This window comes from Sabethes cyaneus, chromosome 2 (assembly GCF_943734655.1).
Source record: "Sabethes cyaneus chromosome 2, idSabCyanKW18_F2, whole genome shotgun sequence".
Taxonomy (NCBI): domain Eukaryota; kingdom Metazoa; phylum Arthropoda; class Insecta; order Diptera; family Culicidae; genus Sabethes; species Sabethes cyaneus.
The window spans coordinates 146,172,408-146,191,883 of NC_071354.1; the positions used below are offsets into that span (position 1 = coordinate 146,172,408).

The 19,476-nt window shown below is 39.3% G+C and overlaps 1 protein-coding gene across 1 annotated transcript in view; it reads left to right on the top strand.

Moving 5' to 3' along the window:
- Window positions 1-19,476, top strand: part of LOC128736154 (tyrosine-protein kinase Drl) — a 180,677-nt gene that overhangs the window by 121,191 nt on the left and 40,010 nt on the right. Inside the window, exons 7-8 of the mRNA XM_053830634.1 lie at window positions 13,515-13,716; window positions 14,094-14,253. Of these exons, the coding sequence (XP_053686609.1) occupies window positions 13,515-13,716; window positions 14,094-14,253 (362 nt within the window). The remainder of the gene's footprint in view (window positions 1-13,514; window positions 13,717-14,093; window positions 14,254-19,476) is intronic.

The following is a 19,476-nucleotide window of genomic DNA, read 5'->3' on the forward strand; positions in this document are numbered from 1 at the left end:
GGTGGGCACGATTCCGCTAATCCGCTAACAGCTAATTAGCTCAGCTAACATTTTGTTTAGCGGTTAGCGTTTTCGCTAATTTTTAAAACCGTTAGCGGTTTTGTTAGCTTCCGCTAAATTTATGTGCCGCTAAATAAACCGCTAACTTTTTTTAGCAAGAGGAAATTTGTTGAGAAATATGAAAATTTTCTTTTAATTCAACTATCTAGCTATTATCTCTCAATCGCATAGATCTGGTTTGAAGGATCCCAAAACTTTATAAACTTTTGTACGCGAGCACAGTAAATGTACTCACGGACTAAATCAATATCTAAAAAATTCTAGATCACCTATATTCTCAGAAAACATCAAGAGAAATTTTTGGATTTATTCACTTCACTTACTTCACATACATTACTTCAAAAATTCATAAGTCTTGAACCAAGCACCATTGAAAACATATTATAAAAATGTAACAAAGTTTTCTCAACAATGCAGCAAAATTGTTATTTGGAAAAAAGTTTTCACAAAATTTACCATGGAAGTGAAAAATTCCAAAGCAAGCTTAGAAAAACTATACTCTACCTTATGGAAAATTTCCAAAATATTTTTTATTGTTTCACATACTGACAAATGTGTGTTTGTTGGGGAATAAAATTTCACGATAGTGTTATTTTTTTATTTCTGAGTGATGACCAAAAAAGTCGGATTCCTGAAATATTCATTAACAGAGTAAGACGGTGAGTGGAGGTACACGCCCACTGCATTTTCCCAGTTTCCTCTTAGTCAATTTAGTTGGTGTTTGGTAGTTAACAAGCTTATAACGGGCTCTAACAATATACCAAAAGTCAGTTTTGATGATCGATAGATTGCTGAGAAATCGCGGTAGGTGTACAGCACCGGAGAATTCTTGTACCATTGCCTTATTTGTACCACTTTGATAATTCATATCTCAGAAACCAAGCATGTAGTAGAGCAAATATTTTTAAACGAAAATGTAATGTGTTTTGGCGATCCAGAAAATATATTATTTGGAAAATTATTTCACAAAATTTTCCAAAATCGATGTTCAAAAAAATATTGCGAAATTTGCGCTTGTTTCTAATCAATTTAGCGGTTAGCGTTAGCTTCCGCTAAATTGTTGATTAATTTAGCGGTTAGCGGTTATCGAAGCTAACGTTATGAATTAGCGGTTTAGCTGTTAGCGAAGCTAAAATTACGGTTAGCGGTGCCCACCTCTGAAGTTTCCATTGATGCAGCTCTCATAATTTCATCTCTTTCATTCTTTTGATCGTATAGTGTTTTATAATCAGTGCGACGCTGTATGTAACCGTGTAGGGCAGAAGCACCGGTTTTAGCCATAGCACCTGTTTTGGCCACACTTGTGTTTAAGTGTTAATGGATGAAATATATGGCTTATAACACAACTTTAGATGAAACTAAATCAAATTTCTGATATTTTTTCGTATAACTTATATGAAAACTAATACAAGAAAACTATTATTCTATGAACATCGCAGAAATAAAAAGAGCCGCCCTTAATTTCCCACATAACCTACTACCAGCATAACACGAGAGCAGTTTTAAGTACGTTACATTTATTATCCAAAATTATTTATTTTTCGTTGGGTTTCACATAAGATATAATGGATTATTTTTCAAACTATATCGATCATATGTTAAACGTAAAGCAGACATTTTTATAAAAATAAAAGATGTTTAGTCAAAGGAGGCCAAAAGCGTTTGCTGTACCGCTTTTGGCCATACGTCAAAGCGGTTTCATATTTCATATGCCCGTTTTCGCCATACGAAAAGTCTATAGTTATTTAGTTCTAAAATTGTGGTCGCGGATTTCCAAAATTTGTTTTTGTTTTACCGCTGGAAGACAGTGAGTTCCTAAATTGAATAATTTATCAATAAAGTTATTAATTATTTGATATTCTTTGTTCAAGATTGTACACAAAACAATGGCTTTATCGAAAAACATTGCCTGTCAGGCGTACACTCAAAGTACGCTTCAGTCCTGTGTTCAGGATACATCAACGTCTTTGGAACACGTGGCCCGTAAAATATACGGTGTCTAAGGTCTACAATTTGATACCGTGGCAAGTGGCGGAAAACCACAACACGGGATACCAGAACGATACTGTCTAGGGAGGAGTAAAAGATTATTTCCTTGCTTATAAAAATGCTACGTCGCGATTTTCCAGTGTAGCGCCGTTCGTAGTTATTCAATGTGAAGGATTTTCTTACCAAAAACCCTCGTGATACTCCATTCATAAACAATTTTCCATGTAATTTCCATATTGTTCAAAATATTCACATTTTTGGTAACTTTTATTTACGTTTATGGCCCGTCATTAATTCTATCAATTCGGACTCCCGAAACTGTAACTTCAGCCAGCGCCCGAGCTAGCAAGGCGGACGTGGAAGCTTTCACGTGGTTAAACCACGAAGGAATCATGATTATTTTGATAAATGATTTGATTATCCTTCAGGACAGCGTCTCAGGAAAAAAGTCGCTCAAGCTTTGCTCTGTACATGGGGACTTGGTCAAAGAGAACGGGGTTGAATGACCACTTATAATTTGAAAAGCCATGTAAATACTGGAATATATTAAATAACACATATAGTTTCCTCAAATGGAAGGTCAAGTTTTACTTTCAGATCTCGATAGGTTCTAATGTTCCACGATTACATAGGGAAGTACTGTATCGGGCTTCAAAATATTGTTTGGAATATAATCTATTTCTAGAATAGCTTAAACATGTTTTGATAATTTTCGGTATAAGCGACGATTTTTCTACACAGGGGTTGAGAGGCTCAAACAACAGCATCGTTAGAAAGGCTAATTGCTTTTTTCTTTACGATATCTAGTGATAATTACTCTTCACTATCACAAGATTTTAAGTAAATTGTCATAAGGATGTTACACACTTTTCACATGTTTGTAGGTAATGCATCAATATATTTATTACGACAACTTAAGAATCTGTCCTATGGACAGCTGAAAGTTGAATGCCATTTTTTGCAGTAGTGGTTTATGGTAAACGCTCTTAATTTACGGTGTCGTAAATCGGATAACTTTGTTTGACTGAATGCATTCATAGCAAGCAATAAAGTAAAGCAGAAGTTGTTGAATCACCGACCATGAAAATTATCCAAAAGATTTCCCATACTTGCTTATATTGCTCCAAAAACGCATTTATAACTGAAAACTGCTTAAACTATTAGAAATAATTTCAAATAAACTTGAGCATAAAGAAAAAATAATTGTTTTGACTTTTTTCTCGAAAACCAATTTTTGCAAACTTGCACAAATAATGAGGGCGAGTAAAGGTTAAAATTCCTGGAGCATTACTGATCCGTTGCAATTGCATATTAAAAGATAATTAACTCAGTAAAATAGATTACATGGTTGTTTAACATGTTTTGCAATACATTGTCAGCAGGGTGGCCAAAATAGGAACACAGAGTGGCGAATACAAGAACGCTATGGCCAAAATAGGAACCCAGCAGAGGTTTTTCATTCGACAAAAATTAAAACAAAAGAGTAAATTTCCCTCAAATAAACTTATACATTATGAAGATTAAGACTAAAATTACCTATTAATGATATTAAACATATTTAGTTTATTCGTTTTTTTTAAACATGATCGATATCCTTGAAAGTTTGACAAACTATGGCCAAAACTGATGCTTTTACCCTATTCGGTTTACATCAACCCGAACGCGAATGGTTGACACATGAAACAAAATTAACAATATTTGCACCTAGAAATTAATGTATTAATAGGACACCACACGGACCGTTGCTTTTCAAGAGATGGCACTTTTCTAGCCGTAGTAAAATCAAAATTACTCACTTATATATGTTTATCTACCTAAAAAGCAATTACCACTCACATTTTATTTGTGATACAGTTACTTAGGTATGCTTAATTCTCATAGGGTTTTATTCTAATTCCCATCGTACTAAGTAAAGCCATTCTAATTTTCATCATTCGTTGGATGGATTTAATGAATACTCCAAAAGTTCTTGTGCTGATTTGACTAAAACACACTTACCTTCCGATCCGTGAAGTTTGAAATCACTGAAAAGCGACTATTAAAGCATATTATTGAAATTACACAACTGACTTCATTTCTAAAATTCGTCGTACCGTTTTAAAATCCGTCCATCAAAATTTTTCATCGTCCGAACTAAAAATCACAACAACGTTTACGAAGCTAACGCGCATGTATTTGTGTAGGACGGCATGACAAAAGGTTATTCTGCAAAATTTCTGCAGGTCAGGCAAGTTTTCCTGGCTGTAAAATAACGACAATGCCTTGCGTGAGTTATTTTCATTTATGAATGACGGAAATTAAAACGATTAGTCGACATTGTCTTCTTCGTCGCACGAAAAAACGTAGGAAATTTAGCTGGTAGGACTTTTTTAATGATAAAAAGCATTTAAATGGATCTCAGCTCACTTTGATTGATCGCGTATGATAGACAACTAACTAAAATATTAGGGAATAACTAGTTTTGCATTGTATGTCATAAAAATGCTGATATTTTTAATAATTTGTGTTGGATAGGACGGGAATAGGCATTTACGACGATGTAGCAACATACCCTAACTTCTGCCTAATTTTGATAAAAAACAAGCTTTTCGTATACCTCTCCATAGCATCTTACTACCATTTTTCCGTGAGCCCGGGATAGTGATTTTGATACCGTATACGAGAGCCGGGAGCTGAATATGTTTGCGACATTGCAATTCGAAGATATTAAATTTCGCAACATGAACGCGGTAATAAAAACAATGTTTACCAACTATTTATTTGTTCAGGTGTCAAACGTTATATTGCGATTAGCGATAAACACAAAAGAAACTGCGATGCATGAGAGAGTGCTGTTGCTGCGCTGAGTAAATTTATTGTCGCGCGAAATTGGGCTGTTTCCAATATGTAGGGGAATGTCGTCGTGGTTGGGCCACCTTTTGGCATTCACCCATAGTTTTAGTATCAAAAGGAATTTCAGAAATCTAAATACATCGTTGCAAAGCTCCAGCAATAAGGTAGGGTATTGTCGTTATCGTCGGGCCACTGTTATGGTCGGGCCATCACGATTTTAGTTTTAGTAACTCATGATATCTATGATACAACCATTGTAAAACTTCTTGCTGTGATAGCTAACTTTTCACAATATTGTGAATTTCAATCGTGTATTCAAAACACCCGTACTGAATTCAGTGACTAAATTTTACAAAAAAAGTTTTCCAGGCGTGTAACGGTTAGGTTACGGGAAACGAAGCATGATCACCAACGAGTATAATTGTGCATACGAAGCAAGTTCCGATCGACCCGATGACGAATGTTCAATCGGCTGATCAAGTGATGCAGACGATACAAGATCAGAACGAGTTAGTTAAGTTCGGCTCGCGCTACAGAAAGGTCATCGCGTACGGTCACGGTCAACGAGAGTCGGGAGTAAAGACACACTTTACAAGGCGCAATGAACTTTTCTTCAAAAAAAATGATTCATGAAATGCCATTATCGAGATAAATTTTGAAAATGTATGAAGTGTGTTGTGCTGCACACGAAGACTATAGAAAAATCCCCTCCAGTAAGGTGTTTGGGAAGGCTAAGGTGAATTACTAGAAAAGCGCTATTTGTAAAGGTCAGGCCACTTGAGTAGTCATGGTTGGGCCGCCATAATTTTAAGCGCAGAAGCACAATAATCGCAAGAGAATATCAGTCACGTGAAATGTGATGAAATAAAGCAAAATTATCACGATGAAAACCTAAATTTTTGTTGTTTTTTTCATTGTAGTTGTACACTTTGGAAAAGACGATTGTAGCAATATTGATTTTACACAGGACAGAAAGACTCGGTACTATAAGATGGTAGCCCTATCACGAGACTAGGTATTGTGCCCTTAGGCAAGGCAAGTACCAAAATATTCGTACTGCGAACGATCAGGAAGATACTGAACATACTGTGGGCATAATTTTTCGTTATTTAAAGCATGTAAGGTACCCCGGGGCAAGTGGGAATACGGGGTAAGTGGGAACGGAGCTCATAACTCTCTTCAACCTCATCTTCTCCAACCGAACTTTTCTAGAAATGCAAGATACAACTCAAACGGATGTATTAAAATTATAGATTATTTATAACAGGCATTCCAAACATCAAAATTGGACTTTCAATTTGAGCGTTATTTTCAAATTGCGTTGTAAGTTTGACGCACCTTTCTATAAATAATATTTTGGCCACAGGCTTTACGTAAAAGTATATGTTTTTCTGACAGTAGGTAAACATAATGAGTGTATTAACAAATTACATCCGAAGACTAGTTGTTTAATTTGACAAACGGCATTTAAAAAAATGGGTCGAAATAAGGTCGGCACTTCAAAGCACCCGGGGCAAGTGGGACCTATTAAAAATAAAGTGTTTCAGCACAAAACTAATATACACTTTTTAGATGAACTATCGAACATTTTGAGTTCAGTTACATAATATTTATACCAGTGAAGCTTTAAAATAAAACCGAAAAGGACTAAACCAAGGGGCCCTAAAAAAGAAGCCCATATGCACAGCTTGTGAGGTTACAAACGGTTTGGTCACATTTTGGTTACACCTAAACGATGTTAATTGAATTTGGAAAGTTAAATTTGATATAATTAAGCAAATCTGCAACTAGAATTGAAACAATAAAGTGTTGTGGTTATTATAACCTAACTATCTCTTATGAGTAACTCTACCGAATTGGGCAGGGTAGAACAAACAGATCATAATCGTATTTTCGAGCTATTAAACAATGGTTAATCCTACATTACGTCTCGCAAGAATTGGATACAACAACATATTCAACTACATTTCATTACAATAATGCTTTACAGCGTAATTGCTCACGATCTGTGGTTTATATAAATTATAAAGTCGCCCGTTGTGGTCTGATTTTGTTACGCTATTTTTGAATGAACTCTTCGTACAAATATTGTTTTTGATTGCTTCTTGCAATGCTTTAAGATTGCTGTATATTAACATACACAATTTACTATTATTTTACGCTCTTTAATCAAATTTGAATATAGGTCCCACTTGCCCCGGTAAATGGGGCAACTGGGACCTATCGCCATAATTTTGAAAATTCTCCTCCAGATTCATTTCATGTAAATTGAAAGGCCTTTTTCGTAATTAATCCTTCGAAGTGATACCACTGAAGAGTTTCTGTGAAAGAATTTTGAAATAATCATAGGTATATAAAACACAGTGGAATAAACCCAAACTATGCATTGCTTAGGTCCCACTTGCCCCGGTGTACCTTATACAGAAACTGATTGATATTTAAGCATATTTTTGGAAGTGAAATATCTTGTGTTGCCAAAAACGAATACTTTTGTTGCCAAAATCGAGCCATGCCAAATTCGAAATCCAACTGTATTCTTTTCTGAGTTAATTTTTATTGGAGCAGTGTTTTTTGGGAACCTTCACGACATATTTGGTGGTGAGATGTTTCTCAAAAATCATCACACACGGCACGCACTTGGGCCATGGGCATGGGTCCCAGATCTTGGAAATGAGCTTCTTTAATTAGTCCATAGTGCTCATTTTCGTTCTGCTTGACCAGCATGTACGACCATACATAAAAGTCCAGGTGATTAATATCCGGGGAGCTGGGAGGCCACAACGTCTTATCGAGAAAATCAGTCAAATTCTCCCGACACCACGCTTAGACGATATTCGCCGTGTGGGCCGGTGCGCCGTCCTGTTGAAAGACGTAATGATCTTTCCCGTAGAGGTCACGAAGCTCCGGGGCCACAACCTTTTTCGAGAACCTCGGTCATATAGTACGCAGTGTTGATTTTCACGTTTTTCTCGGTAAACACCAATTGAAGATTCCCACGCTTGGATACGGCCCACTAAACCGCCACCGACGCGGCATTATGGAACCGCGGGATGTTTATGTGGGACGGGGGGATGCTGGCCAACGTCGGCGCCCACAGCCGATCATTTTGGACATTGTGCGACTGTTGCAAGATGAAGAGTTTCTCATCAGAGAACACGAGCTGCTGCCCAGCGTGCCGTGAAAGTATCAGTTTTGCTCTGTCCAGCCTCTTCTTCGTTGTAGCCTCCGTTACCCCGTGCACCTTGCGTTTCTCGTACGGCTTGCATTTCATTTCCTTCGTCATGATGATGTGGGCAGTCCCGATCGACACATCCAGGTCAACAGCGGTCTTCCGGATCAAGCGGTTCATTTTTCGGCAAACCCGCTCCCTCACCACCTTGATTGCTGCTGGCGGCCTCGCCGAACGCGGCCGCCCGGATTTAGAGCTGTCCTTGGCAAAGCCCGTCTTCCGGTACCGGCGAATGGTGTTATAGATGAAATTCCGTTTCACCCCGTGGGATTTCAACTGCCGAAATATGTCGTCGAGCCGCCCATCTCTCGCCAACAACTTTACTACGACGTTGCGGCACTCCTTTATCGCGCGCGGTAAGCAAATAACAACTGACATCAAGTAGACACCTTGCGCGTCGGTTAGCCTATATATAAGGCTAAAGCTGGCACAAATACTAATACACAGAATGCACATGATGCGCACTTACACAACGATGAAAAATTGTATTCGAACTTATTGAACACCCTGTATATTGATCGACGGCGATGAGTTTGCGGTAGTCGCGAATTTGTCTACCTTGGCTCACTGGTAACGGCGGACAATGATACCAGCCGTGAGATTCGGAGGCGTATCATCAGCGGAAGTCGTGCTTACTATGGGCTCCACAAGCAATTGCGGTCGAGCAGACTAAGTCCCCGTACAAAGTGCACCCTGTACAAGCTTATAAGACCGGTTGTTCTCTACGGGCATGAAACATGAACAATGCCCCAGGAGGACCTGCGAGTGCTCGGTGTTTTCGAAAGACGAGTGCTAAGAATTATCTTCGACGGCGTACAGGAGAACGGAGTATGGAGGCGGAGGATGAACCATGAACTCGCACAGCTCTATGGCGTACCTAGTATCCAAAAGGTGGTTAAAGCTGGACGGATACGATGGGCAGGGCATGTTGCAAGAATGCCGGACAACTACCCTGCAAAGATGGTGTTCACCTCAAATCCGGTAGGAACAAGACGACCAGGAGCGCAGCGAGCAAGATGGTTAGACCAGGTGGAGCGAGATCTGGCGGAGAGTACTCGGTGTCCGAGGAATTGGAGAGCGGTAGCCCTCAACCGAGTTACATGGAGAAACTTTGTTCAACAAGCTTTGTCTTAGGACGGCAAGCCACCTAAGTAAGTAAGTAAGAAACTACCGGAGGAGTCGTTGGAAGAGGTGGATGGTCCCAACTTAGGGAAAGGGCAATCGCCTGGATTGCTGTAATTATCGCAGCATTACACTGGTCAACGCCGTCTACTAGATGCTATCTCAGATTTTCACTCTCCGAAAAATCCTACAGAAATGTCAGGAGTATAACGGTGAGTCACATTTTTGTGGATTTCATGGCAGCATACGATACAGTTGAGCGCGAACAGCTATGGCAGATTATGCACGAGAACGGGTTTCCCGGGACAAACTGACGCGGCTGATGAACGCTATCCTGGAACGTGTGATGTGCTACGTGTGTGTTTCAGGGGTGCTCTCGAGACCCTTTAAATCGCGCAGAGGGTTGCGACAATGGGGTGGCAAAGCAAACTGGCTTATTAGACCAGCGTCTTACCTCGAAACCAATTGGGAGGCAATAGGATCCTGTATAGCAATGTTGAACGGGGAGATGACAGTGACAATTGACGGCGATGAATTGGAAGTGGTTGATGAGTTCATATGTTTGGAATGTCCGGTCACCATCGACAATAATGCGACTAAGGTGGTTTTACGGCGCATTACGACGCAGAAGTCAAGGCTACTTTTCCCTTCGCAAGGCGCTTAGATCAAGAAGCATACACCTCCGCACAAAGCTGACGAAGTACAAAATGCTTATCCAATCGGAAGTCCTCTACAGAAGGAAGACTGCAATGACTGCGCGGTGAAATCCGTTCTCTTTAAAAATTCCACCAGCACCAGGAATAGAGGGGTGCCACGTGCTAGATGGCTCGACTCTAACCTAGCTAACCCTAGCTAGTCCAGGACCGGGTACGGGGTGGAGAAGAATTCTTGATACGGCTAGAGCCACCCCGGCTCTATGCTGTTAGAAGAAGAAAAAGAATAAGCAGAAGAACCTTATCTTCTAGAGTAGTTTTTGGAAATCTAGTTTTTTTTAGAGTTCCATGGACCCAAGCAGCACCATTTGTTGCATGAAGGCTTACGCAACTATAATTGAAACATTCAAGTATGGTAAAAGTTCGCATCAGTTACCTTTATCGAACTGTTATGTGACTGAAAAAGCGCAAGGGGTGGAGCCTATATGCAACCAATTGTTACACAGATGTTTGATGAAACATCATTGCGCGTTATCTATCCATTCGCGACTACGATACTAAAAGAGATTTTAAGCCTATTCACACTCCCATGAAATCCTATGCCGCGTTGTCAAAACTTGCGTGAAAACAAAAACAAAAATACTTCCTTCTCTTTTTTCCTCGCACAAAAACAAAACAATTATGAGCAACTTCGTAATCGCGAATTATGTTTAGCGGGAACCGGGACACAAATTTCCTCTCTGGTCTCCAAGACGAAAATTATTTACATTACTATCCTTAATGCGAAACCAAACTTTAGTTTTTTGGGCCTATTATGAGCTAATCTTCATGCCATTCAAAATTTATCGTGTAAGATATAATTTTGCTTTGTATTATTTGATGCGCCTCGTGAAAGTTATTAATTTGTTAATTTTCAAGTTTAAAGAATTAAACCAGCCAGATTTAGAATTCGTTTACGATAGAAAAATGCAGTGTAAAATCGAACTAGATACTGTAATCAAATAATATTTTAGTAAATGCCATGGATTCCTGATGAATGTTCGTGTAATTATTGTTAAAATAAAAACATTTTTCCATAAAAATATGGCGGAATAAGATGTTACATTGATTGTATTTATTTGGTTACATTTTATTTAAAATATGCCGTAATCAACATGATGCAACATCATGTGACATTATTATTTAGCAATGACATTATAATAACACGATGTTGCGATGAAGTTTCATGTTACTAGCTATAGACTAATATATTTGTGACAACCAGTATAAGTACTGGATAACCTGAATCCAACGTATTAATAACATGAAGTTGCTTATTGGTTGCGTGTTTCAATACTGTAACCGGTGAAGTTTTTTGCAATTTAAACAAGACTTAATAGCAACATGGAAGATGTTGCAAGTGCTGCTTGGGGATCGATGCACTTTCTCTTTCATTAAATCTCATCATGTATGCATATTTCGCACAAAAAAATCTGGTTCTGATAGAGAAAAATGGAAACTAGAAAACCCAAACGATTCCACTAATTCAACCAGTTTTATCGATACACTACTGAAGTGAAAACACACTTGAAACCAACACGCTACGTAGATTCGTAAAGCGTGAAAACGTTTCTCTCTACACCTGAGGATGACTTGTACTCGATAAATGATTCATTTTTCATTTTAGCTACTTCACAAGTTGCTGATTTCGGTTCAATTCAGTTCAGTTCAGTTCAGTTCAGTACAGTTCAGTTCAGTTGGGACTAAATCATGATACGAAAAGCTTGTATTTCAAATTTCCAATTAATTTTCGTCGGTCCCCGTTTCAGTAGGGTTATCGCACAAAAGGTTCACCGTCATTCCATAGCCAGAATCGTTACTCTAGCGGTAGCACGGTATCACTCATTTCGCATTCAGTCGAGGTCACATTTATCCAAGTCAACACCTTAACATAAAGAATCTCGAATTCATATTGTTTACGATATCACAACGTCGCCAGCAGCAGCAGCAGCAGCAGCGGTGAAATCCTCTCCGACACACGGAATGGAAAATCGAAGGGAAAAGCAGCAGACGAAATTCCGGGATCCCTGTATCAAATTAAAGCCTTTTCATTCCTCGATGTCATTAACAGAAAACAGAGGAAAGCCGCTTTTCTCGTTGAATGCCAACTAACTCCAACAGCAAACGGATGCCAGCAGCGATGAAAACCGTGTTGGTGACGAGCAGAGAGTTTACGATTTCAACCGAAAACATCCAAACACACAAAACCGGAGCCAAGCTTCGGTGGCACCTTTTGCATGAAAACATACTTCCGGACGGGGCGCTGTGAGTGTGTGTGTATGTGAATGAAAGGGACTTCCCACAACCGAAGGACCGACCTGATAGAGGATGAAAATTCGAAAGGTGGCGGAAAATGCAGCCCACCAGTTGTTGCTCTTGTTTGGTTTGGGGTTACGTTTTCCTGCCAGAAGACTGTTGACTAGCACAGGTGAAAATTTTCTATGTAGTTTTTTTTTGCTGCTGCTCCTGCTGCTGTCGGATAAGAGTGAACTGGAACGTAGACCGAATAGAATTCCTGAACTAGTCTTCTGCCTGAAGATGAGAAAACAAAAGACTCAGGTGTCTGACCGTTATTCTTGCCGGCTGGCTGAAGTGTACAGTCAAAGGTGAGAGGATAAATTTTTGGCACGAATGGAGCGATAGGATTGTATTTCAAATGTAGCTTCGCTTGAGTTGGAAAGGATTCTCGTTGCTCTAATGTTCGACTACCTACTGCTCGTGAAATTTAATGCGCAAAGTTTGAAGTTTTGCTATCAGTGTAGTGTATTATTATAGAACAGATAAAAATCGAATCCATCGCAAAAACTTTCCGGGTACAGAAGGTTTTTCAATGCAACACAAGCGATCTCAACCGGACTTGAAGATATTGTCGCAACCGTAATACATTCTGTTTTTAGTCTTCCGTTTTTTAACGATTTTAACAATATTTTTAACATTCAACATAGTATTTTACATCAACCTAAGCCTATATTATCTAAAGGAGATTATTACTTCACACTTGAAAAGTTTGTGTATTTGATTCTTAATCAGTTCATAAAATATGAGTAATAAAATATTCTCTTACCTCCACTTTTTGGTGAATATTTTTTATGTATAATAAACCTACTCGTATCGACTGCAGTTGCAATTAGAAATCATTGCGAACTTTTGTAAGAACCATGAACGAAAACTATTCCCATATCAATTATGTTTGATTTAATTAACTTCTGAAAGTCCATTCAGCTTGACGCTATTCATTACACAAAATCGCATTTCACTTGGAAACATGATCCCTCAGACACTGGTCGACAGGCAATTTCCATCGTATACAATCAGTCTCAAGGGTAACACCAAAGAGCGGGTGAGGACCGAAATTGATAGATTACATTTTCGACAAGCACTCCTCGGACAAAAATCATCCTCCGAGGCGTTCGCACAGTCCGAGGTTAGCTAGCTGCCGGCAACAGATTTACGCTGTGAGTGGGGAGAGTCTCGGTTTTCCCCTCACAATCCACGTGCACAGACACACATACACACACCCACAGACTGGACCGTCAAATGCACTTATCTGATTTCTCTTCAATTTCGTTTGCCTTCCGTTATTATTGCAGGTGTACAGCCTATCGACTCCGGCTCGAAGTATCCATAGCAATAGCTCTAACCCAAAGGACAAGCTCCGGCGCATTGCCGTCTCACCGGACACCATAATCTGCCAACAATTGGCGCAGGAGGGAACCTACGGCCGGATCTTCTACGGTATTCTACATCATCCCCTCGGGGAAACCAGAGATGTCCTTATCAAAACTGTTGTTGGTAAGTTGAAGGTGGTTACTGTGTGGGCTGTGGTGATTATTGTCGGAGCCTTGGAGCTGGCATTTCAGTGGTTTTTGAACGATACGACTCGCTTATATAACTGTTTAACTAAACTAGAATGTTACAAGCTTCTGCTTTCGTGGAAAAGCATATAAAGTTTAGATTTCTCTTATACCTGAAGCCACTGTAATGAAATCCGGACTCCTGTTTCCCTGCCTTTTGTTTAATTATCTGTACGCCCGGCTCGGCTTTGTTGTGTGCACCCGATGCCATTGAATTGCGGTGATCCATTTTCCATGTTCGCATCAATTCGACCCAGCTAACTAACCATTAATCTTCTCAATTTGTTGTCCCTCTTCCTGGTGCTCTACTTTCAGATGGTGCCTCGCTAAGCCAAGTGGCCTATCTACTATCGGAAGGATCAACGTTGTGCGGAGTGTCCCACCCCAATATACTGTTTCCGGTGGCAGCTGTCACCGAGCTTTCGGGCCCACCGAAAGTCGCCTATCCACTGGCAGCCAAGGGAAATCTCAAACTGTAAGCCTCTTTCAAACTGGACCTGTGCTTCGCATGTCATGAATCGTGATTTTTGAATCGAAGATTTATTGTGGCCCCTTTTCGGGTTCACCTCATTCACCCCAATCCGCCAATACATTCCAACATGTTAAAACTGAACCAAAAAGAAAGAAAGCAAAACGATACAACAGTGAACCTGCAAAAGGAAAAATGGTTTTTCAGCATGTTTCAAGTTTTCTTCTGTGGAAGAACTTAACAGCGAAAAACATCTCTTGCAAACTTTTCTGGCGCAGATTTCCGGTCGGGTTTTTTGGCTTTGGCTCTGTAATACCCTGGAAAAATAAACTGCACATGCTGTTGGAGGGACAGTCAGTGCAGAGACAAAATTATGCAGGACAAGTGGTATCGAACAAACATTAGCATAGCAGAGACCTGGCCGGTTTGTCGTGTGGGACAGTTGAAGCATAAAACTGTACATGCCATGCATGTCGCATACTACTGGCTGGAAAAAACTTTTCGGGTTGAGCCACATGGTTTATGTAGATTTTATCTTGCCAACGAACTTGACAACATGCGCCAACTTATGGCTTTTCAGCATTGTTTCGGTCTGTGTCTTTTCGTTGTCAGAGTTTGATGTAAAATGATTGGATTTTCAGATTTTTTTAGCTAGTTTAGGTTATTCTGCCATCAACGACATGAAACTATCTCACATTTGGAAAGTTTCGTCTTGATTATAATATTTATGATAATTATCAAATACCCTATGCAACCGAAGCATTTCACGGAAATTCATGTATTGATTGCTAAGCATTGTTTTCTGTTTGGGTAAAAAATCCTTAACTACTTGATGATATCCGTTAGAATTCTACTTCATTATGTAAATGTTCATATTTAGCAATGTATTGCTTCAGATAAAAGCAATTAGTAGCTAGAGATTATTATAACAATCACCAAACGATGGCATTATTGCTGGAGTGGAATATAAAAATTATTGAAAATTATGTGCAAAACCTTTCTATTTCTATCGACCAGCATCGTTGTTTATCGCATTTAATTTGCATAAAATGCATAAAATGTTACCAAATCGTAATGCTCCCAGTGGTCAAACCTGGAGAGTTTCAACAGCAGTTTGTTTCGAATCTTTTTCTCTTTCAGTGCTGAAAAGTTCGTCACTATTAAATTTATTATTTGCTTCTTGTGATCGGCGGTTTTCGGCGAAAATAAATTCAAATTCAAGTGCCAGTCTGTCCGTACGTTTCGAGCTACTTACTGGCTTTCACTCATCATCTGCGGACAACATTTTGCGTCTTTACATTACACACTCTATCTCTTTAAATTTATTGCAAAGAGATTATACTTGACGGGAGTCGCGAACCGAAAACAATCACTGCGAAACCGAAAACACTCCTCTGGGGAGGAGTTTCTCACATAGGAATCGTGTGATTGAAATCTGCAGAAGATTAGCACGAAACTCAAGTAGCAATGTAAGTTTTATCACATTCTTCAAAAAACTGCTAATAAAAATCGAATGATACATTTTTCGCTACTCGACGGCAACCACCATAGAAAGCTATTACTAAGCTTTAAGTTTTCTATGGTAAACAATCTCAATCGGCAAACCAACTTTGTTAACTTGAAAATATGTAGCCTTGAGCAGAAAGGTAATAGTTTTACTGCCAGTGCATCCTAATCGGTTTAATTTCTAGCGACCATAATAAAATATCCGAAAGAACAAATAATAAATCGCTTTCAGTAATTTCCATAGTTGTGCAGCATGTGCGCATTAAATTTCGTAGTGCATATTGGAATGATAGGTGGCTAAAATCAACGCGCCATCCGATTTTGATTTTTGAAAGTAGATGTTTAAACAAAATACCCAAATATATTCAATTGGTCAAGTTCAATTTCTGACAAAATTTTAGCTGCATTTTGTGACATGAAAACCGGTTGATAACAAACTCCGTTCTACAACTCACACTATGCTTTGGTGAATATCTGTTTGCGTTAAAAACGCCCTAAACTATGTCAATATGGCTTAGCAGAAATCAACTTGTTTGGTTAGGGTGGTACCATTTCAATAGCACTACTTAACTAACAGATTTTTTGCGATTTAACAAGCAATCACAATAAGAGCAATTTTGTATTTGTTACGTCACTGTATTACTCGGCCTTCACTTAAAGTAGTTTTATAACAGATGTGGCGCAACCAACTTGTTCTAACATGGTACTTGCGTTATTAACAGTTTAATTATGATTTTACAGCTAGCAATAAGTATTCTTTGATTTATCGCAATAAATCTGTTAGTTTTATAGTGCTATTTAAATGGTAACACCTTGACTAAAGAAATTTATTGCTGGTATTATGAAGAATACTATAATTCAACACCGAAAACATTTTTCTATGTTAGGTCATGTTGCCGTATTCGAGCATATTTTTAAGTCCCTAAAAATTCATTACATCAAAGTGTGAGTTTCAAAAAGGAAGTCATTATCAATCGGTTTTCATGTCACAGAATGCAACTAGAATGATATTGCTAGGAACTAAGAATAATTCGAATCGTCTATTTTTATAATCTATTTTTATAAGAGGCTTATGTCTGTATCGAAAACCAGGTCTCTGACAGGACGTCATAAGAGGCTTATCGGTAACTAAAAACAGGCCCCTGACAGGACGTCATACTTTCGTAGCAATGCACAGTGGGGATTTTTTTGCAAAAAAGTCCTTTATCTCAATATCTCCTAATGCCGCTGGGATTTAATGGTGTGGTCCTCGTTTACGGCACGCACTGAATGAAGGGGGGTTTACGCTACTTTTCTAGGAGTACAGAGATGTATTCATTAATAATTCTGGAATCCGATGGGATAAAACCGATCTTTTTTTGCCACAAGAAAGCTAACTTTATTTATTTTCCAATGGTAGGGTATTTGATCACGGCAAAATTAGTCATTTTACCCTAACTTTCTCAGTTAACGTTACCAAATTAATATAGCATGATCTTTATTTGACCTACACTACAAAATACAAATGCTGTGAACAAACACCAAACTGTACGAAAAAGCATATGAAAACAACTTTCTTTTGGTGAAAAAAAAAATCATTTATTCCAGCGGAATCCAGAGATATTCACTTTTATTGGTAATCTTTGATAAAACTAGGGTAAAATGCCGTCGGTTTCCTCTTGATGATAGCTTATTTATGGTGAAAAAAGATCAATTTTATCTTCGCGGAATCCGGAAATATGGACTTTTACATCTCTTCATGTCGAGAAAAGTAGGGTAAAATGCCCTTCTTTTGGAAACAAACTGCTGGAAACAGATGCGTGCCGCAAACAAACATCACGCAAACATTATAATATTTTTTTTGTTATCAAAATATTGACTCTAGCCTAGCGGCATTTTGAGATATAGAGATAAAGGACTTTTTTTCTAAAAAATCCCCACTGTGCAAAGGGTTGTATTCTCAGTCACCTCACTGGTTGACTGCTGGACTGCTCGATTGCTCAACTGGTTGACTAGACTGCTCGACTGGACTGGTCGATTAGATTGCTCGATTTAATTGCTCGACTGGACTGCTTAACTGAACTGCTCGACAGAACTGTTCGATTCGACTGCTCGACTCAACTGCTTGATTGAACACATCGACCCGATTACTGCTCGAGTGGACTACTCGACTTAACTACTCGATTCGACTGCTCGACTCAACTGCTTGATTGGACACATCGACCCGATTACTGCTCGAGTGGACTACTCGACTTAACTACTCGATTCGCCTGCTTGATGCTTGACACATTTGTTTGACTTTCTACTCGACCCGACTGCTTAATTGCGCGATTGTACTGCTCGATTGGACTGTTCGATTCTACTGCTCGACTGGACGGCTTGACTGGACAGCATGATTCATCTGCTCGACTATAATGCTCGACTCAACTGTTCGATTCGACGCTCGACTCAACTGCTCGATTAAACTACTTGATTCCACTGCTCGACTGGACTACTCAACTCAACTGCTCGACTCGCCTGCTCGAATGAATTGCTTGACTCGACTACTCGATTGGACTATTCGAATCCGCTGTTCGACTCAACTGCTTATCCCGATGCTCGATTCAACTGCTCGACTAGACTACTCGATTTGATTGCTCGACTAAACTGACAGCATCATTTAACAGCTCGACTTAACCACTCAACGCGACTGCTCGACTCAACTGCTTGACTTAGCAGTTTGATTCGACAGCTCGACTTAACTGCTCGATTCAACTGCTCGACAGGACTATTCGACTGAACTGCTCGACTGAACCGCTCGACCCGACTGCTTGACTTAACTGTTCGATTCGATAACTCGACTCAACTGCTCGACTAGACTACTCGATTCAACTGCTCGACTGGACTACTCGACTCAACTGCTTGACTGGACTACTTGATCAAACGGGTCGACTCGACTACTCGGTTCAACTGCTCAACTCGACTTCTCGACCCAACTGCTCAATTGGACTGCTTGACTGAACAACTTGGCTTAATTGCTCAATTTGACTGCTCGGCTCAACTGCTTGACTTCTATTTGAATCGACAGCTTGACTTGACTGCTCGATTTAACTACTCGAATGGACTACTTGACTCAACTGCTTGATTGGACTACTCGACTCGACTGCTCGACAGGACTACTCGACTCGACTGCTCGACCGGACTGCTTGACTGAACAGGTTGTTTTAACTGCTCGATTTGACTGCTCGATTTGACTGCTCGACTTGACTGTTCGACTCAACTGCTCGACCCGACTGCTTGATTCGACTGCTCGACTCGCCTGCTCAACTCGATTGCTTGTCGCGATATCATTTAATAAAAATAAATTATAATAAAATGGTGATAAAATTTTAACAAATGCGTTAATGATAGCAAACGATCAAGAATTTTCTAAGCAACATTTTACTCTAATCAGACCAGAGTTAGAAGATTATTTCGAATGCAGCAAACTTTGAATGCGTTTTTCTCGAAGTCAAAATTTTGCCACATGACAATAGACGATAGACAATAGACGGTACAGAGCCACTCACACTAAGCAGCCACATTGCCTGCCTATAGAATCAGCATAGTGGAGATAATGTTTTTATTCAGTTAAATGAAATCCAATACGACCATAAAAACTATTTGTTTCAGTTTCCGGCTGATTCTTTTATGTACAACATGTTAGAGCTATATTACGCAATATAAGAACTCAAAGAACTAATACAAAGATTAAACATCTTCACA